Source organism: Denticeps clupeoides, chromosome 17 (assembly GCF_900700375.1).
Source record: "Denticeps clupeoides chromosome 17, fDenClu1.1, whole genome shotgun sequence".
Classification (NCBI taxonomy): Eukaryota; Metazoa; Chordata; class Actinopteri; order Clupeiformes; family Denticipitidae; genus Denticeps; species Denticeps clupeoides.
The window spans coordinates 15,296,415-15,318,826 of record NC_041723.1 but is presented as its reverse complement, the minus strand read 5'-3'; the positions used below and the strand labels follow the sequence as shown (position 1 = coordinate 15,318,826).

General features: G+C 42.4%; 2 protein-coding genes across 3 annotated transcripts; one reads left to right on the top strand and one right to left on the bottom strand.

Moving 5' to 3' along the window:
- Window positions 1-206: 206 nt before the first annotated feature.
- st8sia2 (ST8 alpha-N-acetyl-neuraminide alpha-2,8-sialyltransferase 2) lies at window positions 207-11,888 on the top strand. Of its 2 annotated transcripts, XM_028958997.1 has the most exons (7): window positions 207-521; window positions 3,253-3,309; window positions 3,627-3,740; window positions 3,904-4,056; window positions 4,137-4,394; window positions 7,079-7,372; window positions 11,083-11,888. In XM_028958997.1, exons 1-7 carry the CDS (start codon window positions 424-426, stop codon window positions 11,366-11,368), a joined length of 1,260 nt encoding a protein of 419 aa, XP_028814830.1. In that variant the 5' UTR covers window positions 207-423; the 3' UTR covers window positions 11,369-11,888. The 2 variants fall into 2 exon arrangements, with proteins under 2 accessions (XP_028814830.1, XP_028814831.1); XM_028958998.1 differs by lacking the exon at window positions 3,627-3,740.
- Window positions 11,889-13,837: 1,949 nt separating this feature from the next.
- On the bottom strand, window positions 13,838-17,045 carry fam174b (family with sequence similarity 174 member B). The gene is made up of 3 exons (XM_028958515.1): window positions 16,508-17,045; window positions 16,153-16,284; window positions 13,838-15,499 (listed from the first exon to the last, which is right to left on the bottom strand). Exons 1-3 carry the CDS (start codon window positions 16,777-16,779, stop codon window positions 15,496-15,498), a joined length of 408 nt encoding a protein of 135 aa, XP_028814348.1. The 5' UTR covers window positions 16,780-17,045; the 3' UTR covers window positions 13,838-15,495.
- Window positions 17,046-22,412: the final 5,367 nt, after the last annotated feature.

Genomic DNA, 22,412 nt, shown 5'->3' with positions numbered 1-22,412 from the left:
ACGTCACTTTCACTTTCAAATATAATGCTCATATATCATAGAATTCATATATATCACGATATCACCCCCGAAGGTCCTCGGCGACATACGGACGCTGGAACGTGCACGAGCACGCACACCTGACGCGCGCGCGGCGCGTCAAAGTTTGAGCGGGGAAGTGGGGGTACGCCCCCCCCCCGGAGGCGCGACGAGCCCGGGGAGATCGCCGCCAGAGTCGGATCCCTCGCTCGGCCGCGGCGGACGTGGTGCGGGGCTCCGGGCGGGCGGGCATGCGGTGGTCGGCGGGGCGAAGCCGGACAGCGGTGCGCGCCGCCGGCGCCTCGGACGCCCGGAGCTTTTTTGGATTGACGGACATAGATCTATTGTCACCAGATGCGTTGTAGTTCTGTTCCTCGGACTAACCGCGCGCATCCCGGTTAAGTCATGCCTTTTGAATTCCGGGCGCTGATGTTCGGGATTGTGACTGTGCTGGTGGCGTTCCTAATCCTGGCAGATATTTCCGAAGTGGAGGAAGAAATAGCGTGAGTACAGTTTTTGCTCTTGTATTTCTACTTCTGCAGCGCGTGTAGTTGGGCTTGCCCGGTCACGTGCTCAAAACGTCCAATTTAAGGTCCAGTTCATATAATCTGTTCATTTGCCAAAACACGCATCTCGTTTCAGTCAGCATGCGTGTTATTTTACCTTGTACCGAACCTTGTACCGAACACCTTGTGGGGATTTTTTTTTACATTAGGTTAACAGGAGTCAGGTTTGACATTTTATATGGTTAGTAAATAAATGTAAAAATATATCTAATGTATGTGTAACACATGTGTAACAAAGACTGTTTTATTATATTACAGAATTATAGCCAAGGTTTACCATTCCATACCATAACCATTCATACAATACCATACCATACCAAAATCATACATACCATACCAAAAACATACATACCATACCATACCATACCAAAAACATACATACCATACCACACCATACCAAAACATTCATACCTTACCATACCAAAAACATACATACCATACCATACCATACCAAAAACATACATACCATACCACACCATACCAAAACATTCATACCTTACCACACCAAAAACATACATACCATACCATACCATACCATACCAAAACATTCATACCTTACCATACCAAAAACATACACACCATACCAAAAACATATATACCATATCATACATAACATACCATACCAGAAACAAACCATACCATACCATACCAAAACATTCATACCATACCATACCATACCATACCAAAAACATACATACCATACCAAAAACATTTATACCATACCACACCATACCAAAAACATTCAAATCATACCATACCAAAAACATACATACCATACCAAAAACATTCAAACCATACCATACCATACCAAAAACATACATACCATACCATACCATACATGTAAAGACAGGTTCAGATATTATGAAGTCTTTATAATTCCTGTAGGTTAGACACTTGTTAGACACTTGCCAAAATGTGTATTTGTTACTCAAAGAAAGAGGTCAGAATCAACGTGGAGCCAGGGTAGTTTTGTTTTAAGACTTGACTTATACAGTTTGACATAGTTGTCTAGGTCTCATAATAGTGATTCATAACAGGAGAGTTTGTGTACCTACAAGTTCAAGTGCAGCTGCATAGCAACATGATGTTCATAATGTATTCATCAGTATGAAGTGTTTATTGAAAGACTGTTGGCCACAGCAGGTTAGACACAGGTAGGGCAACCTTAGGAGGAGGCATGAGCCAAAATAGCTGGCTCGTTTTGTCTCCACAGCATACTAGGATCAATAGCACCGCCGGACTCAGCAGAACAGCCCTCAGGCTTAGTGACAGACTGTAGAAACCTTGCGGTTTTGTTCCGCACTCCTGTGTGCTGCTCAGGTCCCATTCATGTCATGGCAGAGCAGCATTTGGTGAGAAGCTCAGAGCTGAACAGGGATTACCGTTTGATTCGTTACTGTGACAACAGTGCCACGGCAGAGAAAGGAGCAGTTTGCCTTTCACCAGACATAATTGAGCCTTTGGGTGGGAAGACGTGTTGCAAACACTTGAGAGTCAAACATTTTGTGAAAATTGAGCGCCTTTGGCTGCATACAGAAAGCAGATTTAATCCTGAAACATGCAAGTGAAATAAATGCTGAAACTGTTCAGTCCTCATATTTTGAACTTTGCACAGAGAATGAAGTAATATGTCGTCACATACTAATGGAATAAAATGTTCAGGGTGCCAGAATTGGACACGACTAAACCTTTTTTCTTTCTTTTTTTCTTTTTATCAGAAATGTCACATCGTTTGAACATTTTAGACACGACTTTTGTTTCTTTTCTAGTGATATGTCTGAGCAACAGCATACTGGAGCGAATACAAGACCATATATATTCTGAATTGGATGTCCAATTGCTACAGTCTGCATTTCTTTAAAATTCCTTTTTGTTGAAAGCACTGTTCCTCTGAATACAATCAAGCTTGGCATCAGAGCACCAAATGTATTTTTTTAATGCTGTGCTTTTATGGATTAATTACTGATTGATCAATTACCTGTCTAACTAGCACTTCTTCTTCCATCAAATTATTTAGATGATTTGCACAATTTAGGCAACCATTTTTGTTACACTGGGCATAAGTGCTTTCAATAATGTCTGGTGAGCATTATGTTATTTAATTTACCTGTAATTAAAAATTGTAATTGTAGTTATACGGTACAACAATAACACTCTTGCACAGTCTAGTAGTGTGTTCTTACACCCCTACTGCAGTGAGTCTGGTTAATACTGTATATATCTATAATTGGTTGTAACAGGATTAACATTTTATTTTAATTCCATGAATTTAGCAGGGCTGCAGCTTTACAAGGCCTGGTGGTTCAGAACAAGGAAACTCCCACCACCCGCTGTATATCTTCTGTCACTGACTAACACTAGCCATCAGTCTAAAACTAACCAAAGAAAATGTGGACATTACAGGTGCTGTGTGTTAGTGATTTTTGATGATATTTAATGGAGTTTACACTGTTTTAGAACAAATCCAGTTTTCATGCGCATACGCTGACACCATTTCACATACATTTGTGTCACAGCTTGGGGTCGTAGGGCACAGAAGCTTGCCATTATGGGAAAAAAGGATTTTTATCAAACACGTAACAATTTGTCTTCAGTTTTATAGACATTTGTGATGCATATGCATGATTTCAATGGAGTATAATTTACTTTTTTTTTTTTTATTGTTTAGGAATACTGGAATATATCAGAAGTTTCACTCTCAAAACTTCATCCCCAAATCCAACAGGTTTGTTGAAAACAATTCACACAATTTCACCCTGAGACTAACTGGCTCAGCCGTCTGTTTTCTGCTGTGCTACAAGGATCATTAATATATTGGGCTTACTACTCCCCAGCACAGAGCATTACATTAGATTTAGAGCCTGAGGCAGTAAGAAAGGATCCCCAATGAAAACTCATTAAGCTGCTTGTTTCTATAGAAACGTAAGAAACCTGCAAGGATTTGGGTTGTAGCACAGATTTCGAAATAGTAGTTATGTAATTAAATAATTGATCACCTTCTATTTAAATGCGTTTCATCATGTGATAATCTGACTGTTCTAGTATACTGAGCATGCCCGGGACCGAAACTTCATTTCTCAGTGAGGAAAAAGTAAAAACTTTACAAAGAATCCAGACTATCCAGTCCGGCATCAGACCTGTTCCAAAAAACAACAGGTCATGATATTTCAATGTCTCATAATGATTACTTATTTCTATGACTGTAAAAAAAAGTAAACATGATTTAATCCTATAAAAGTGCAAGAGATTTTTCCCAAAATTAGAGAACAACAGAGTGATAATGTATTCTAACATGTTCTCTTGCATACTATAAATTCAGGAACATGCCCCTGAAGACCAGTCCCAGTCTGGATCTGAGCTCTAAGGACCTGGGATCTAAGGCTATAAAGAACTGTTCTTCCTCTCATGCCTCCAAAAATAAATCAGTTGTGTCTGACTGGTCATTCAACAGAACCCTGTCCAGTCTTATCAGGTAGGAGCAAAAAACAGAAAGCTAAATTTGTTCAGCTATTCAGCTCTGACCTGTGTCACTGCTACATTTTCCTTTTTCAGGAAGAACATCCTGAGGTTTTTGGATGCTGAGAGGGACATTTCCATTCTCAAGGGCACTCTGAAACCCGGAGACGTTGTTCACTACATTTTTGACCGACAGAGCACCATGAATATTTCCGAAAATCTGTACAGGCTGCTGCCTACTGCATCCCCGATGAAGAACCAGCACCACAGGCTATGTGCCATTGTGGGTAATTCAGGAATACTGCTGAACAGCAGCTGTGGACCTGAAATTGACTCCCACGACTTTGTCATCAGGTAGTGATTTGCCAAAAAAATCAATTTTCTTCTCTCTCTCTCTCTCTCTCTCGGAAAGCACGCCATGAGAGACTGAAAGGTTGCAACTATATTTTTCTAGTGATTTGCTGTGTTCCATTGACATTGACCTATTCCCGTGACCTATATTTATTTGCCTATTTAGTTTAGAAATCATTTTTATTTATTAATTTTCTTATTTGGTTCCTGACTGAATTTCTTCATCAATGGAAGCAACAAGGTTAACCTACATTCATACATTTGTGGAAGTTGTGGCATTAATTTCTTTTATGACAACTGACAAAGTAGAACTAATGAGAATGAGCGAATGAGTGGTGAATGGGTGACAGACTCTGATGAGTTAGAACCATTAATGATGATAACTTATCTTTGCTCCAGGTCTTTGTACCACACCCTTAGTGAGCAGTGGGCAGGTTTGTTTTTCATTTATAATAAATCCCCTTTTGCCTCAATGTCCTGCTTCTGCGCCTTCTTCCCCCTCGGACCCCGAGATGTGACTCGATTCTTTTTTTAAGTAACTGTACTCTTGACACTGCTTTGTAAAATGTAACATGGACTAAATACAAATACCTAATTTTCTTCTGAATATGTATTACTGTGACATATTCTGTCATATTCAAACCTTGGAGCAGTGGTGGCCTAGTGGGAAAGGAAGCAGACTCGTAACTGAAAGGATATTGACAAAAAATAATCACGGTGGGGCAAAAATAATTACGGTGGCAGATAGTACAAGTTGTCCCACTTCAGGGGCAGTGGTGGCCTAGCGGTGAAGGATGCGGCCCCGTAATCAGAAGGTTGCTAGTTCGAATCCCGATCCGCCAAGGTGCCACTCAGGTGACACTGAGCAAAGCACCTTCCCCGCCCTCTGCTCATTCAGGGTGATGGGTTAAATGCAGAGGACAACTTTCACTGTGTGCACTGTGTGCACTGTGCTGCTGTGTATCACAATGACAATCACTTCTTAATCACTTAAAAATATGAGAGAGGTCTGTTATTTTCATCATAGGTACACTGTGTACACCGAATGTAAAATGGCCTGCCGTGTAGGTACACTGAATGTAAAAAAAATCCAGGAAATCGGACTGTAGGGTTTTTTAAGAATTTCTTTGTATAATGGTGCAGACAATAAGTAATAGCAATAGCAGTAATGGCCTGACCACATGCCATTCTCACAATCCCCACCGGATCATCCAGATGGTCTCTGGCAAGCTTTAGATGGGCCTGGACATGTGAAAGTGAAGTGATTATCATTGTGATACACAGCACAGCACACGGTGCGCACAAAGAATAGTGTGGTTCCTCTATGTTTCCTCTGTGGTTTCCACACCGTTCTCAAGATCGTCATTAACTGTATATATTTTACCTCAAATTTGTTTTTAAGTCATTTGACCATTAATATATATTTTGAAAAGTCAAGATCCTGTTAAATGTTTTGTCTGATCTGACATACTGGCTACGATGTGAATATATACTGCAGTAATATTATGGTGTATTGCAGCCTGTGTATGGATTCAATCACAGATTGCTAGGAAGGTGGGCACTAATCTATTTATCATAATTATTACAGTATGTCTGAATATTGGCCTACTTTAGTCAAAAGTTACATTTTTGACATTTGGGATTTTTAAAATGTCTTCTTCCACCTCATTTGTGTGTGAAGAATTATGGGACTGACCGTGGCGTAGTAAAGGCTGGGAATATCTGACTTTTGTGGATAGCCTTTTTCCAGCATGCCAATTGTAACAGTATTTTTAATTCAGACTATGCGTTTTCTGGACCATATTCTGGACTTAATGAATCATGAATTCAGCTTCTATAAATGCACCCCTGCACCAGGGGATGAACAAGTTGCTGTACACAGTGCATACCCCTGCTGATGCCCTGAACACCCAGCGGGTGTTGCCGAGCCTAGTTGGCATGCAGCTTAGCCTGAGTGGGGCATGGATGGGGAGTAGGCACTGGCGTGATAGAGCTGAGGGATGGAGCAAATGCCTGCAGTTGCAGATGCATGATGCATGGCGCACAGTCTTGGGAGACAAATGTATTCCCATTATTGGTTTTTGCATATTCTGGGCTGGATGGTTGAATGGCAATAAGCCATCTACATTTTTTGGTATGTACCCTGTGGCAGAGACACAGGATATGAATGTGTGATATTATTAGCCGAGTGAGTCAGACGTGCGCAGATGTGTAGCTGCCGTGTCACCCTACATCCTCATTAGCCTCAGATGAAGGCCGACACATTTTAAAGAGAGGGAATACTTCTGTACTTCGTCTTGGTGAAGTAAGTAGGTGTTCTTCAAATGTAGACCACGCTGGCACGAGGGGTTGTTGCATTGCCGCCCATTTCTCTGTTCTGTGCATGACCTGTAAACACAAGCAGCCAGTGTGCAGGGTGAATGTGTTTTTGTCAGGTCTGCGTGTTAAGTGGATGAATGAGGTGCCGGATGGTATAAAAGGGGGAATTTATGCTTTTCCCCAACATAGACTTCATTGTAGACCTCATTTCTTTCACTGGCCCATCAATATTCTGCTGATTGAACTGGGACAGAATCTCTAGGGAGTCGGGGGGGAAGGTTAGAGCGCACAAACAAATGCTCTCCTTGGTTTGAAGGGGTTCATTATGTGGTAAATGTCGCCTCTGTTCTGTTCTGTGCCGCGTCTAGGTGTAACCTGGCCCCTGTGGAGGAGTACGCGGCAGACGTGGGCCATCGCACCGACCTGGTGACCATGAACCCCTCGGTCGTGCAGCGAGCCTTCCAGGACCTGGCCAACGAGGAGTGGCGAGAGCGCTTTGTGCAGAGGCTCCGGGCTCTAAGTGGCAGCGTCCTCTGGATCCCCGCCTTCATGGCTAAAGGTGGGGAGGAGCGCGTGGAGTGGGCCATCCGCCTCATCCTGCTGCACACGGTCAACGTGCGCACCGCCTTCCCTTCGCTGCGGCTGCTGCATGCGGTCAGAGGGTAAGGCGTCGGTGCATTGGACACAAGTGTGTGTGCGCTTGTGTTCTGGTGCGAGCTAAAGCTTGCATTACCACACGTGACCTGAAGTACATTTACCTAATAGGTTTAAAAAGTTATTTTTATCTGAGCCATTAATGCCTCTAGTGATTGGTCACGATGACAAGCTGCTGCGATGTCTTAGTGGATGTAGCGTACAGGTCATGAGGATGTGGATTATCTGCTGAATGTATTTTTTTAAGGTTTTGGAGATCACAACCCTTAATTAATGTCAGGGTTACACCATATAGATTTTTCTATTTTCCCCTCTCTCTCATGAATATACACACACACACACACACACACACACACACAGTGAGGGTGAGCATGAGTGCAACTGTCCTTTTGTCGGTTTCCAGAAAATCGCAAGTTCATAAAGATTACTGAGGACCTGTGGTTGTACACTGTGACTGCTCACAAGAAAAAAAATTACTTTGCATAATGAAAAGAAACGTACATGGAATTCCAAATTCCACTAGCACTATGGTAGAATGCACATACACTCCAGAGGCTGGCCACCATCAACATCAAGCAACGAGGACTGTGCTTCCTCCTGCTTTCATTTCACTTGGATAAAGCAGAAGGCTCCTGGACATCAAATATATCTTCGGGTGAGACGAAAATGGATTTATTTTGACCCAGTGCATTTTGTGGTGGAAGAAGTGAGGAAAATTCTGCCCCAAGAATATCATACCCAGTGGCCAGGGCAACTTGTGTACTTAATAATGCAACAAGATTCTGGAGGTCAACACCAGGGGTGCACTTGGCCAAACATTTCGAAAAGACAGGCTCTTCCCAAAATACAGGCTTTGCCTCTGATTGTTGAGAAAGGGCATGAATAATTCTGAACGTGGCATTGTCATACCCGCATTTTCATAACCTCTGAGTCCTACTCAGGGTCACCACTGGGTGGGGTGTTGGCCACATACTCGCACCCACGGGCACTTAAGAGTTCACCTAGAGTGCATGCCTTTGGGGCGGCAGGAGGAAATCCACAGCAAAACTCTGCACGTGCACGGCCTCACGCCGGGATTCGAACTCACAACCGTGGTTAACTGTTGTGTACGACCATGCGGCTCCGTTTTCATACTATTTTTCATAAACAGCTCTATTTCTATAAAGATGAAAAAAACACTGTCATTTAAGCACCTTCGGCATGTGTTTGGGTTTCTTAATTCTGTGCGGCTTTGTTAATTCGCATACTAACCTGTTTATCTCTGTTTGCACGGAATACGCGGTCTTGAAGGCAAACCTCACGGAAGGCTGCTGTTGTAGCGCTGTAAGCTGTGATTACACGCCCAGCAATGAGCACATAAGCGTATTGATGATGGGCTGTCACAGTCTTGTTTTATGCATGAGTCACAACAGTGTGGCAATCCCACATTTATGCAGCCCCGGGGCTGCGCAAAACTCATACATTTAACTATATTTGCATGTTTATATGTTTTCTCACCTCAACTGACAGCAGAATTAGCTTACACTAATGTTTTGTCGTGTCATACAATACAGGCCAAAAGTTTGGACACACCTTCTCATTCAATGTCTTTTCTTTATTTTCATGACCACTTAAATTGGAAGATTTTCACTGAAGGCATCAAAACTATGAATGAACACATGTGGAGTTATGTACTTAACAAAAAGTGGAGACCTGACGTCCACAGTCACCGGACCTGAACCCAATCCAGATGGTTTGGGGTGAGCTGGACCGCAGAGTGAAGGTAAAGGGGCCAACAAGTGCTAAACACCTCTGGGAACTCCTTCAAGACTGTTGGAAAAGTATTTCAGGTGACGACCTCTTGAAGATCATCGAGAGAATGCCAAGAGTGTAAAGCAGTAATCAGAGCAAAGAAACTAGAATATAAAACATGTTTTCAGTTAGTTCACCTTTTTTGTGTTCATTCATAGTTTTGATGCCTTCAGTGAGAATCTACCAATGTAAATGGTCATGAAAATAAAGAAAACACATTGAATGAGAAGGTGTGTCTATACTATTGGCCTGTACTGTATGTACGTCACAATGTATTATAACATTTCTGAAGCAGAGGAAATCTCCTCCAATCAATTGCAAATGGTACCGTAGCTGCATTTTTGAACCAAATTATTCGGCTGCACACATGCTCAGTTCCTGTTTTTACTTTTCCATGCATTCACAAGAGATGCATTTTCCTAAATAGTTTTGGAAACTGCAGACCGCATCTATCTTCTTAAATGCTGCCAGGAAAGGTCAGACATGGTACCCTCAGCCAATGATTCCCCGCAGGGTTTGTGTTTTTCAGACCTTTATCTGAGGTGCCCTTTTAATAGCGTAACCTTTGTCTCGGTCGTTGACCCCTTCATCGTATACCAGCTGGAATGGCAGATCGCTAACCAGCCGCCTCCATTCACCGCAGGCAACAGACGAGTTTTCGGAAACCACTGCACCCGCCCTACAACTTATGTGAAAGGCTTTGAATGGGAATTGAACTGGAGTCTTATAACGGTTTTATTCCAGGTTGAGTGGTTGGCAATTGTGGTCCTTGGAGTCGAGGAGGTTTCAGGGTTTTTTTAAAGGTCGCCTAAAACTACAAAAATACATTTGTGCTCATTTTTACATCCAATCACCAACCAACTGCAATGCTTTGCACGTTTTCAAGCCATGACGGTCAGTGGAGATCATGTTTTAGGGGAGGGGCAGGAAATTCACTGGGTGGACAAAGCATGAAAGGGAAAATGAAATGATTGTCATTGTGAAACACTGCAGCACAGCACACATTGGTACAAAGAAGTGTGTGCTCTGTATTTAGCCATCACCCTTGGTAAACAGTGGGCAGCCATGACAGGCGCCCGGGGAGCAGTGTGTCGGGACAGTGCTTTGCTCAGTGGCACCTCAGTGGCACCACCTTGGCAGATCTGGATTCGGGGGGTTGTCGACAGGAAGTTCTACACTGGTTCTGAGGTTCACTTGATCCATGATGCAGTGCATCGCGTTTTCACAGTGATCAGTGGTTTGTAATTTCAAGACCATATCTTTTTTTGGATTTCACAGTTTTACACCTGTTGTGTTAATCTGCATCTTCATGTCAAATCTCAACCATAAAATACAGAAGGTGATCAATTAAATGTAAGTCTGAACATTGTTCCTTCTGAGATCTGTGCAACTGTGAGCCCATAAAATTAACATCATTTTCATACTCATCCAATCTTTCAGTTGGCAGGCCATTTTTATTGGTACATCGACATGCTGGATTACATACAGTTTCTCAGTATTACAGAATCACTGAGTCCCCTCACTGCAGGGGTTAAGCATTCAGACTATTTTGGATTTTTCACGTTTCGGTAGACCAGTGCCTGAATTGATCTCTACGATCCACTCTTGTCTCTGATGGGTCAACAGACTGCTCTTACTGATGGTCTGATCACGTCCCGCTCTGTTCTTCTGTGTTTCCTCACATATTTCACTAATGTGCAGGCTTCACAGTTACTGGACCGTTGTCATCATTCCTGTTGACCACAACTTACTGATCTTTCCCAATCTAAATGCAGATGCATTATTATTAATTCTGCCTGGATCTCCTGTCATTCATGCCTCAGTAATGAGATCTTTTCTTGAAGCCTTCAGAGCATGGGAGGATGTGAATTGCTCAATTGTAGCATACAGTGAACCTAAACCTACACATCACTCCCTTTTCTGTTAGGTACTGGCTGACCAACCAGGTCCTAATCAAGCGGCCCACCACAGGACTGCTGATGTACACCATGGCCACCCGCTTCTGCGAGGAGATCCACCTGTACGGCTTCTGGCCTTTCCATCGGGACGCGCAGGGGAAGCCAGTCAAGTACCACTATTACGACGCCCTGACCTACGAATACACTTCCCACAGCAGCCCGCACACCATGCCGCTGGAGTTCCGGACTCTGAGAGCGCTGCACCGGCAGGGAGCGCTGCGGCTCCACACGGGCACCTGCAGCCCTGCTGCGTGACCTTGCACTGTTTACAAGGACAGTAACCAACAGGACTTTTCAAATTTGTGTATCCTTTAAAGACAACTTTTTAGGGGATTACATGTTTGAGAAGAAATTGTAGACTAATTTGGTTTCATCCAAACGAGACCAGTATTAAAAAAAATGTAGGACATGTACATTTTCATTCTTATTACACCAATGTATGTGTAATACTACTGTAATATTATAAATGGTGGCCATCATGTTGTCTCACTCCATTTGTTCCTCGGTGACCGGCAACGTTCATTTTGGACCACAAGATGGAGGCATTTCAGTGACAACATTCTCCTCTTGTGATTTTCACATATGGAGACTATTCACGTGCCATATTTTCCGATATATTATAAACAGGTCTGTTTTCTTTTTAATATGCTAGGATAAAATACAAATAAAATAGGCTTATCAGAGTTGCATAATGTGTTCAGAAAGGGCCATTGTTTGTATGTTTTAAATTGTAGAATTTAGGAAGCTGTGTCTATAACTAGTATCATAGCTGAATATACACACACACACACACACAGTACAGGCCAAAGGTTTGGACACACCTTCTCATTTTCTTTATTTTCATGACCCTTTACGTTGGTAGATTCTCACTGAAGGCTCATTCATAGTTTTGATGCCTTCAGTGAGAATCTACCAATGTAAAGGGTCATGAAAATAAAGAAAACACATTGAATGAGAAGGTGTGTCCATACTTTTGGCCCGTACTGTATACAGACAGTGACCTCAATACTCATCCATCTTATTCACTTTTTAAAAGCCTTGGTGCTGTAGAATTATACACCACATTTGGCCAAACATGTCTGCTGCCCCCACACACGAGCTATTGGTGTTTGTAAGGCAAGGCGGTAATGAAAACCTCTGCTGTAAGGGATTCATTTAAACAGTGGGATCTCACTTTACACAACCCACTGAGCTGGCATGCCTAGAAGTGGACATTATTGGTTTAGGATGAGTGCCGACTGTGTGAGACGGATTACAGAGCCACTATCTGGCATGCACGGCCTTCGGAGACACTGCAGTCCAACTGGAAACACACCCAGCTGTTCACACACAGATATTTGCACAAGTGTGTAGGCAACATTTACTCTTCATCTTGTCTATGCTTTTTTCTTTGGAGCGCAGGCTGGTTTTTTTTAATACATTTTAAAAGTTTTGGAACTGAATGAAGTTAAGCGTGTAATTTTTCAAGCTTTATTTTGTGCGGCATGTTTGCAGCGGATGTAAAATATGCTGTTGTAGGCTTGGTGGGGGTACCTGTTTTTCGAGGAAGATCGTATATCAGCAGATACTTATTTCCAGGAACGTTCACACTCTACCTTTTTCTTAAGAAATTCTGCATGTTTGCTTCCAAAAGACAAGAGGGGGGGGGGGGGGGGGGGGGGGGGGGGGGAATCGTTTTAAATATTTCACATATTTTGCAGGCACTTCAGTCAAAAGTCAGGGGTCTCATGGTCTCCTGCACATGTGATCCACTTTCCAAGAGAGAGAAAAAAGCTCTCGTTTTGACAGGAAGCCTCTAAAGCTTTGCATATTGCGCTAATCCAGCCTCAAGTGAAGTTAAAAATAGATAATAGTCTCTCTAAAGACGTCAGCAGGCCATCCGAAGTAATGAAAGCATGTCTCCTTACAAAAAAATAAAATTAGAAACAGGCTGCCACCAATACTGCTAAACTAAATTAGTGGAAAGACAGCCACAGGGGTCACAGCGTGGAACACATTGCTTTATTTGATGTTAATGAAAATACAATTTTTTTTTTCCTGCCCAGTTGGAAAATTCATTTTTCAGCAGAAAGAAAGAAAAAAAACAACATTAAAACCCATCCGTCAGGTTCTTTTTGTTGTCTGACTAAATCCTTGTTGACGCCTCCAGTAAACTTGATCCGTTTCTGCAGAGTCTGCAGCTCAAGAGAAGTTGGAAATTCTGACACGATTTGAGACTTCCGTGAAGGAATGTTTTAAGCCCAGACACCGTTTCAATAAATCAGCGGAGCTGAGAGAGCGAAAACGAACAAGGCACCATCGCCGTAAAATATTTTCAGCCAGACGTGTTTGTGTAAAATAATTAATTCGATCCACATGTAGAGACTCAAAAATATTCCAGCAACAAGACTCTGAAACGCTTACAGACGTCACTAGTTACTTCCAAGCAGACTGGAATTTGGAGCTGAAATATAATGGCACGTCAAGACAAAATGTCGTGAGGCTTCAAACCGCACCTCTCAAAATGAACTCTGTAACTATTTCATTTCCAACTTAATTCTCCAATTACTAAACAGACATGGTGCCTTATCTAAAACTGGAAAAGCAAGATAGTAGTAAGTTATATATGGGCTGTTTTAACACCCACAGTCCTGAGAAACAAATCAAATAAAAGGTCACAAAATCAACAGTGAATATTATTGTGGCATATATGTTAGAATATTAACATACGCATGTAAAAAAAGCAATAATTCCAGTTAGGTTTATTTAATAATACATTTCACATCAAGCATTTCACTTATTTGGACCTATATAAACCAGACAACAGATTCAATACAAAATTGAAACCAAAAAATGTTGGTACATACATTATATGAATGAAGGGCACTCTAGTCACATAATAAAATATAACCATGTGTACATATAGATATCATAGTTGTGATAGCACAGTGTTCATCATGACCAAAATAATACATTTAAAATGAAACATCTACTGGCTGTTGAGCCAAATGTGAACCTTTCAGAAACTGCTAAGTTACCATGCAGCACAATGTCATAATTAAAGGGACAAGTAGACTTCTATAAAGAAGTACAACATTCAGTCAAAAACCATAAACTCAGGTCAAGGGATTTACAATGAAAGTGGCATTTAATAAATAACTGTGAACCTCACCCAAACCCAGTGACATGTCCAAAATAGATTTATTGTCAATGATTAACAAGCGATTGGCATTATGATAAGGTAGTGAAATGGCCAACAGGGTGTACGGAGGTGAAACTTTCACACCTGGCTGCATGAGTGTTTAATTAGACTCTATACACACACACACACACACACGCACACACACACAGGGTGGAATCCTAAAAGGTTACTGCCGATCTGTTATTACCAGATTTATACTGAAAATCTAATGTTGTGTAAAGGTCCCACTCTTTTAGGAAGGATATGCCGATTACCTTGAAGATTGACATATATAATCATTTAAAGGATTCTAGTATATTTTCCAGCCTAAGGTATATTAGCAGCAAGAGGGGAGACTGCCCCGCCCTCTTAAAAACGCATCCACACCCCAGGAAATGAGAGACTGATGGCTCATCACAGTATACATGCACAGTTAGTGGTTATGGACTCTGTATATATGTATATTATTAAGGATATGGTTTTTCCAAAAATTCTCTCAGTATATTTGCAAAAATAAATCTATTTTAATAACTTTCTTTTTAAATATGCATTTCTCTCAAACTGCGCAGATTCTCAAAAGGAACCTTAGTCAAGGAGCAAATGATGGTCTTTCATTTTTCCTCTCACTGGAATTAATAAAATATTTGTCCTTATTAATAAAATAAAAAAATTAAGCCATTGTTTGGGCAAACGTTCATATAACTACCCAGACAAAGAAGACAAAAGTGGTCCCATATGTTCCCAGAAGACCTAAAACTATAACTATAGCACAACAGGCCATATTAACAACTGGGGGTAAAAGACATAAGAAAACACTACATTTTTACCCACAAGGCAAAATCCATTTACAGAAATGTTTAGGTCCACGATAAACACAGCTACGGTAATGACGAAGGACATGGTTGAGGTCAGCCTTCATATTCGGTCATGGGAGTCTCTTCAATATTTGGAGTCAACAAACTTAAATTGCTAAATTGTTTACCACATTTTCATAAATCCGTTTATTTATCATAATTCAAGATGTGCCGACCTTCTGACTGCAAACTTTAAAATGTTTGCAAAAGGTAAGAAAAAAAAAAAAAAAACTTCCTCCATCCAACACTTCTAAACTGACCAGCTTCTCAAGTCCGAACCAGGAAAATGCTCATCGGACAGAAATGAAGAAGTCGTGACAGTCATCGTTTGGCATGTCCAGCGGAGTTCGTGGTGCAGTGACGCAAATTCACCTGACAAAAAAAAAAAAAAAAAAGAAACATTAAATCCCAACGCTCACGTTTAGCAATCATATCAATGTCCGTCCCTAAAAAAAAAAAAAGACATTTCAGGAAAACTGGAGGCCGTATTTTCTCCACAGGAAACGTGGCCAGGGTCAAACAATTGAATGGGCGGAAGGGAGAAGTCTGGTGACTACATTCCTTCACGCATAGGAAGCAGATTGTTTTTTTTACTGAGCTTTACTACACTATACTACAGTTTTCGTTCAGGAATAATAAACCTGCCAGCAACATTTTATTTCGGGGGTGTCCATCTGGACACGAGGCAGAACCTCAACATCCCTGCTTCAAGCCAGCTCCTCCAGAAGGAACCCGGGATTCTCAGGACCCAACATCGTTCTTTCCGAGCACATTATAAATCAGGGTGGGATGCCCATCAACTTTTTTTTTTTTTTTGGACAGTTTTGGGCAAAAAAAAAAGATCCCAGTATGAGGGACGGATCTGTGAGGGCGATGAAGGAGGCTCGGCCTCTGAAGTGGCCTCCTCAGAGCCTGAGTAAAGAACAAAATGAGATTCTTCTGCCATCTGGAATCTCGAACAGCTCCAACCGGCACTGCGCACGAACGCGTGCATTTTCATTTGCGGTCATGCCCGATGGCCGTACCTGTATTTGACATCAAAAATACTCGAGTCCTCTTCATCCTCGTTGTCTTCGTTTAACGGCGCCATCTCCACCCTTTCTGCCGGAGTGGTGATTATATCGTATTTCCTTGTCTTTCTGATCTTCTTTCCAGACCTACAACATGCATCAGACAACACACCAGACTTTTTTTTTTAATAAAAATGAAATCAGTAATCTTATAAACTACAACAGGCGGGAAGGATTAAGAGAGGTGCTCTGCACATCCACCTTCTGGAGGAGGTGACACCGACACATGCATGTTCCATATGGAGCAACAGGATCTCCAGGCCCATTCGGCAGCTTTAAAAAGCATCAGAAGGAAGTGAAAAGATTTTACCTGTACACTCTGATGACCAGACACGTGATGAGCAGGGTGGTCAACACGCAGATGAAGATGACGATGTTCTTCAGAGTCGGCAGGTCCTTCAGGATGGAAGAAATGCGCGGCCCCGCCGCCTGCTCCTGCGTGGCGTTCTGCAGCGTGCGGTTCTCCGGGGGAGAGGACGTGGGGTACGGCTGGGTGGCGGGCGACGGCAAGGTGCGCATCTCGCCGTGCGCCTCCCAGGCGGCCGCGACCAGCAGGGAGATCACCAAGCCGCGGGCCATCATCCTTCCAACGAGCGACACTCGCCTTCTTCCCGCTTCCGCGATCTGCTATGTCCTATATGTCCGAACGCGCGGGTCCCGTCCCCATCTGCTCCGGGCCGTCCGGAATGTCGGCAGCCTGTCCGCCGCAGACGCGAGGCTCCCGTCCCTGCGCTTTATTCGGAGTGCGTGTCGGGCGGAGGAAGCGCGGATTATCCGCACCCGGAAGAGGTCGGGCGCGATTCCCGATCCCGTCACGTTATTACACGGCGCCTTCCTAGCGACAGTCTCTAGAATTCGGACGCTTTGTGGCCCAGAAGCTACTATTTTGCAATCGTGTGGTTTTATAATTTTTTTTAAGGAAAACAATTTGATAGAAACAAGGCAAAAAACAGGGATGAAATGAAATGTTTCATTCGAAAATGTACATTTGCAGTGTAGCTTTAGAGAGCATGATGGTGTACAGCAGCCAGCCAGCCAGCAGGGGCGCTAGACCCCAGTTTGGGGTCCACGGCGTCCATGTGCTTTCTTTTACATGCAATGGATCATGTTTGAACTGCGACTGCTATTCCGCTAAAGTGAGGTGTGATTAGGGGTGTGTATTGGCAAGGATCTCACGACATATTGTGATATTCTACAGTTCACTGAAATTGGAAAAAAAAAAACAGAAGCTGAAATACAAGATGGCCCAAACATGAGATGTGGTTGTTTACATTTACAGCATTTATCAGACGCCCTTATCCAGAGCGACTTACAATCAGTAGTTACAGGGACAGTCCCCCCCTGGAGCAACTTAGGGTTAAGTGTCTTGCTCAGGGACACAACGGCAGTTAGCGGGATTTGAACCTGGGTCTTCTGGTTCACAGGCGAGTGTGCTACCCACTAGGCTACCTGTTGTCTAGGTGGCAGTGGTGGCCTAGTGGGTAAGGCCACCACGGTGCCACTGGGGTGCGCTTGATCAAGGTACCCACACACTGCTCACCAAGGGCGATGGTTAAAAGCAGAGGACACATTGCATCGTGTCACTGCGTGCTGTGCTGCAGTCAGTGTTGGGAAAGTTACTTTTAAAATGTATTCTGTAACAGATTTCAGAATACATGCTTCAAAATGTACTTTGTAACGTATTCCGTTAAGTTTCTCAGTGTGAGTAACGTATTCTGAATACTTTGGATTACTTAATATATTGTTGTGCTTTTTACAATTACATGAATGTAACAATCACAGTTTTTCCTTAACCATTTCTTTATTTATAAAGCTGAAAAGTGGAAGAGAAACATAAAATATGCCACTGAAAAGTATATACTGTTATGGTCACCAACATATTCCATCACTTAGTTAAAATAAAAAGTAGCTTTGCACAAGAAAAACAACCCTCTTTTTGATTAAGACCGCACCTTCCTCGCGGCGGAAAGCGTCTCCGCTCCGCGCGGCCCTCCTCAAACTGGGTGATGGCGTGTCACCTTACACACACTCAGTCAATGTGCACTGTAAGAGTATAAAGATCATGGTGTAATAGCGATCATATTTATTTACAATTTCAGGGGTAGCATGGAGTTATGGGCGCTGACACAGAGCGCAAACTTGAGGGACTGCGCATGCGCAGATCCGCTAGGTAGCACAACTCGATCGGCAGCATGTTTCGACAGAACACCTGTCTTATGCGTGGTCCACGCAGCGTGGAATTACCAAAATTAGAGAGGGGATAGCCTAACATATGAAACAGGAAAAGACCGCCGTGTAATCCATTTATTTTTAAAAAATAACTGTATTCTGATTATCACTCATTTAAACGGTAACTGTAACGAAATGCAGTTGCTCATATTTTGTATTCTAAATACGTAATGCCGGTACATGTATTCCGTTACTCCCCAACACTGGCTGCAATGTTTCACAATGACAATCACTTCACTTTCACTTAAGATGCTGCGATCGGTCTGTCGTGTTTTGCAATTTCAGTAATTATGCAGCGGTACAGCGCCACCTACAGGAGTGGAGGTTGTGTGTCATCTCTGCTGACCTCACTAAAGAAAACGCTCGACAGCACCACCCAGTCCACTAAGGTTGTATACAAAAGTGTCGCTATTTGAAGTCCTTGTATCGATACAACATCAGCACGTAAAACATCGTGATATATTGCTGTATCAATAGTTATGATAGGAAAGTTCTACAATTCTCCAATTGCAGAACAATGGCAGCAAATTTGGTTTTTAATTCAGATTAGGGCAGACACTTTCCATCTTTGCAGTTGATTGTTTCCTAAAACTAAAAGACTTAAATAAAAAAAAATCAAAACAAACAAGACGTGAGGTACCACATCCGGAAAGACAAGGGAACTGTATGTCCGAAAATGATAACATAAGCACCATCCCAATTAAAAAGCTGTAGCCTAAATCACACAGAGTCACAGCAGTACAACAAAGCGCTGCCAGAAATGCCTGGCATTTCTCCGCCGTGGATGAGACACTAAATGCTTGGATGTGTCCACAGATATGTATCCTTGGCCCCAGTGTGTTGTTTAATAGGACAGCCTAGTCTACAGATACTTTACTGTTGGTGTCTGAGAGTGCAACATTACGCAAGCAGGACATGCACAAGAACAGAACTATCGTCTAAAGAAAACATGTTTTATATTCTAGTTTCTTTGCTCTGATTACTGCTTTGCACACTCTTGGCATTCTCTCGATGAGCTTCAAGAGGTCGTCACCTGAAATGCTTTTCCAACAGTCTTGAAGGAGTTCCCAGAGGTGTTTAGCACTTGTTGGCCCCTTTACCTTCACTCTGTGGTCCAGCTCACCCCAAACCATCTGGATTGGGTTCAGGTCCGGTGACTGTGGAGGTCAGGTCTCCACTTTCTGTTAAGTGCATAACTCCACATGTGTTCATTCATAGTTCTGATGCCTTCAGTGAGAATCTACCAACGTAAATGGTCATGAAAATAAAGAAAACACATTGAATGAGAAGGTGTGTCCAAACTTTTGGCCTGTACCGTATAGACATTTACAGCTTTTATCAGACGCCCTTATTCAGAGCGACTTACAATCAGTAGTTACAGGGACAGTCCCCCTGGAGCAACTTAACTGTCTTGTTCAGGGACACAATGGTAGTAAGTGGGGTTTGAACCTGGGTCTTCAGGCACCTTTTCTGTTTTATTCTGGAGTAATAGTGGACTGGTTAGGAGGGAATGTCTGCCACTGTCTCAGAGCTCTTTCCAGACTAAGCTTGTGATTCTGAAGTTCTTTGATGCAATGTTTTTTTTTCCTTTTTGACATCCTTACCTCTACAACTGCCTGATCAGTCACTTCTATATGCTAAAGCTGCTTACCCTTTGATCTTGCCGAGCCACCTCAATCCCGTCCATTTCTGGCTTTTCTTACTTTCCGGTTTGTGATGTCAGACAAAACCTAATTTTGCAGGGATGCTAGAACGTTCTGTGTACTTAACATTGTTCACTGCACTGCTATCTTAGTGATAACAGAAAGGCATATTTGACCTTGATTTTTTCCTGCTCAACATAAGCAAGCACAGCAGAAGGTTTTATTGTAAAGAAGGTTTTTACTTTACAGTGGCTGTAAAGTAATGTAGAAAACAGTAAGGCAGTGAATTGACGCAATAAGGACTATGTTAATATCCTGGCACAGAATATATACCAATCCACTGAACGGTAGGTGGTGATGATGAGCAGTAGAGTGTGGAGTATTTTTCTCCTAGAGAATAAGAAATCAAATGTCAGTTTTTATTCACATTTGCAGCATTACTTATCACACACACACACACACTTGTTCTGATTTGATACCAAAGCCATAGCATTGCATAGATACATATATATTAGGCTATGCTATGGCTCTGGTTTCAAATCAGAATAAATAAAATAGTAATTCCTTTCACACACTTCTTTTATTCACTACCAGACTGACATGCAGATGATGGCTGCCACATGATGGCGTAGTTCATTCAAATCGGAATGACAGGGGTTTTGTGCTCTATCTGAACTCTTTTCAAACTGCTAAACACACAGTACAGGCCAAAGGTTTGGACACACCTTCTCATTCAATATGTTTTCTTTATTTTCATGACCATTTACACTGAAGGCATCAAAACTATGAATGAACACATGTGGAGTTACAGTGGGTTGCAAAGGTATTCGGCCCCCTTGAACTTTTCCACATTTTGTCACATTACAGCCTCAAACATGAATCTATTTTATTGGAATTCCACGTGAAAGACCAATACAAAGTGGTATACACTTGAGAAGTGGAACGAAAACCATACATGATTCCAAACAATTTTTACAAATAAATAACTGAAAAGTGGGGTGTGCGTAATTATTCAGCCCTCAGAGTCAATACTTTGTAGAACCACCTTTTGTTGCAATTACAGCTGCCAGTCTTTTAGGGTATGTCTCTACCAGCTTTGCACATCTAGAGACAGAAATTCTTGCCTATTCTTCTTTGCAAAACAGCTCCAGTTCTGTCAGATTAGATGGACAGCATTTGTGAACAGCAGTTTTCAGATCCTGCCACAGATTCTCGATTGGATTTAGATCTGGACTTTGACTGGGACATTCTTTTTTTTTGGTTTTAAACCATTACATTGTTGCCCTGGCTTTATGTTTAGGGTCATTGTCCTGCTGGAAGGTGAACCTCTGCCCCAGTCTCAAGTCTTTTGCAGAATCCAAGAGGTTTTCTTCCAAGATTGCCCTGTATTTGGCTCCATCCATCGTCCCATCAATTCTGACCAGCTTCCCTGTCCCTGCTGAAGAAAAGCACCCCCAGAGCATGATGCTGCCACCACCATATTTGACATTGGGGATGGTGTGTTCAGAGTGATGTTTTCCGCCCCACATAGTGCTTTGCATTTTGGCCAAAAAGTTCAATTTTGGTCTCATCTGACCAGAGCACCTTCTTCCACATGTTTGCTGTCCCCCCACATGGCTTGTGGCAAACTGCAAATGGGACTTCCTATGGTTTTCTTTTAACAATGGCTTTCTTCTTGCCACTCTTCCATAAAGGCCAAATTTGTGCAGTGCTGTAGATCTCTGCAGGTCGTTCAGAATCACCATGTGAGTTTAGGTGGACGGCCTTTTTCTTGGTAGGTTTAATATTCCTTCCATTTCTGAATGATCGCTTGAACAGTGCTCCGTGGGATGTTCAAGACTTGGGAAATCTTTTTGTAGCCTAAGCCTGCTTTAAATTCCTCAATCACTTTATCCCTGACCTGTCTGGTGTGTTCTTTAGACTTCATGGTGTTGTTGCTCCCAATATTCTCTTAAACAACCTCTGAGGCCGTCACAGAGCAGCTGTATTTCTACTGACATTAGATTACACAGGTGGACTCTATTTAGTCATTAGCACTCCTCAGGCATGTCTATGGGCAACTGACTGCACTCAGACTAAAGGGGGCTGTATAATTACACCCCCCCCCACTTTTCAGTTATTTATTTGTAAAAATGTTTGGAATCATGTATGGTTTTTGTTCCACTTCTCAAGTGTACACCACTTTGTGGTGGAATTCCAATAAAATAGATTCATGTTTGTGGCTGTAATGTGACAAAATGTGGAAAAGTTCAAGGGGGTCGAATACTTTTGAAACCCACTGTATTTACTTAATAAAAAGTGGAGACCTGACCTCCACAGTCACCAGACCTGAATGGTTTGGGG

What these genes read in the sequence shown, in the direction of transcription:
- st8sia2 (XM_028958997.1), top strand. Translation starts at nt 424, where the DNA reads ATGCCTTTTGAATTCCGGGCGCTGATGTTCGGGATTGTGACTGTGCTG. An exon ending in TTCATCCCCAAATCCAACAG is followed by an intron (nt 3,310 to 3,626) that starts GTTTGTTGAAAA and finishes TGACTGTTCTAG; the next exon opens with TATACTGAGCATGCCCGGGA. An exon ending in TCCCACGACTTTGTCATCAG is followed by an intron (nt 4,395 to 7,078) that starts GTAGTGATTTGC and finishes TGCCGCGTCTAG; the next exon opens with GTGTAACCTGGCCCCTGTGG.
- fam174b (XM_028958515.1), bottom strand. Translation starts at nt 16,779, where the DNA reads ATGATGGCCCGCGGCTTGGTGATCTCCCTGCTGGTCGCGGCCGCCTGG. An exon ending in CTGGTCATCAGAGTGTACAG is followed by an intron (nt 16,285 to 16,507) that starts GTAAAATCTTTT and finishes TGCATGTTGTAG; the next exon opens with GTCTGGAAAGAAGATCAGAA.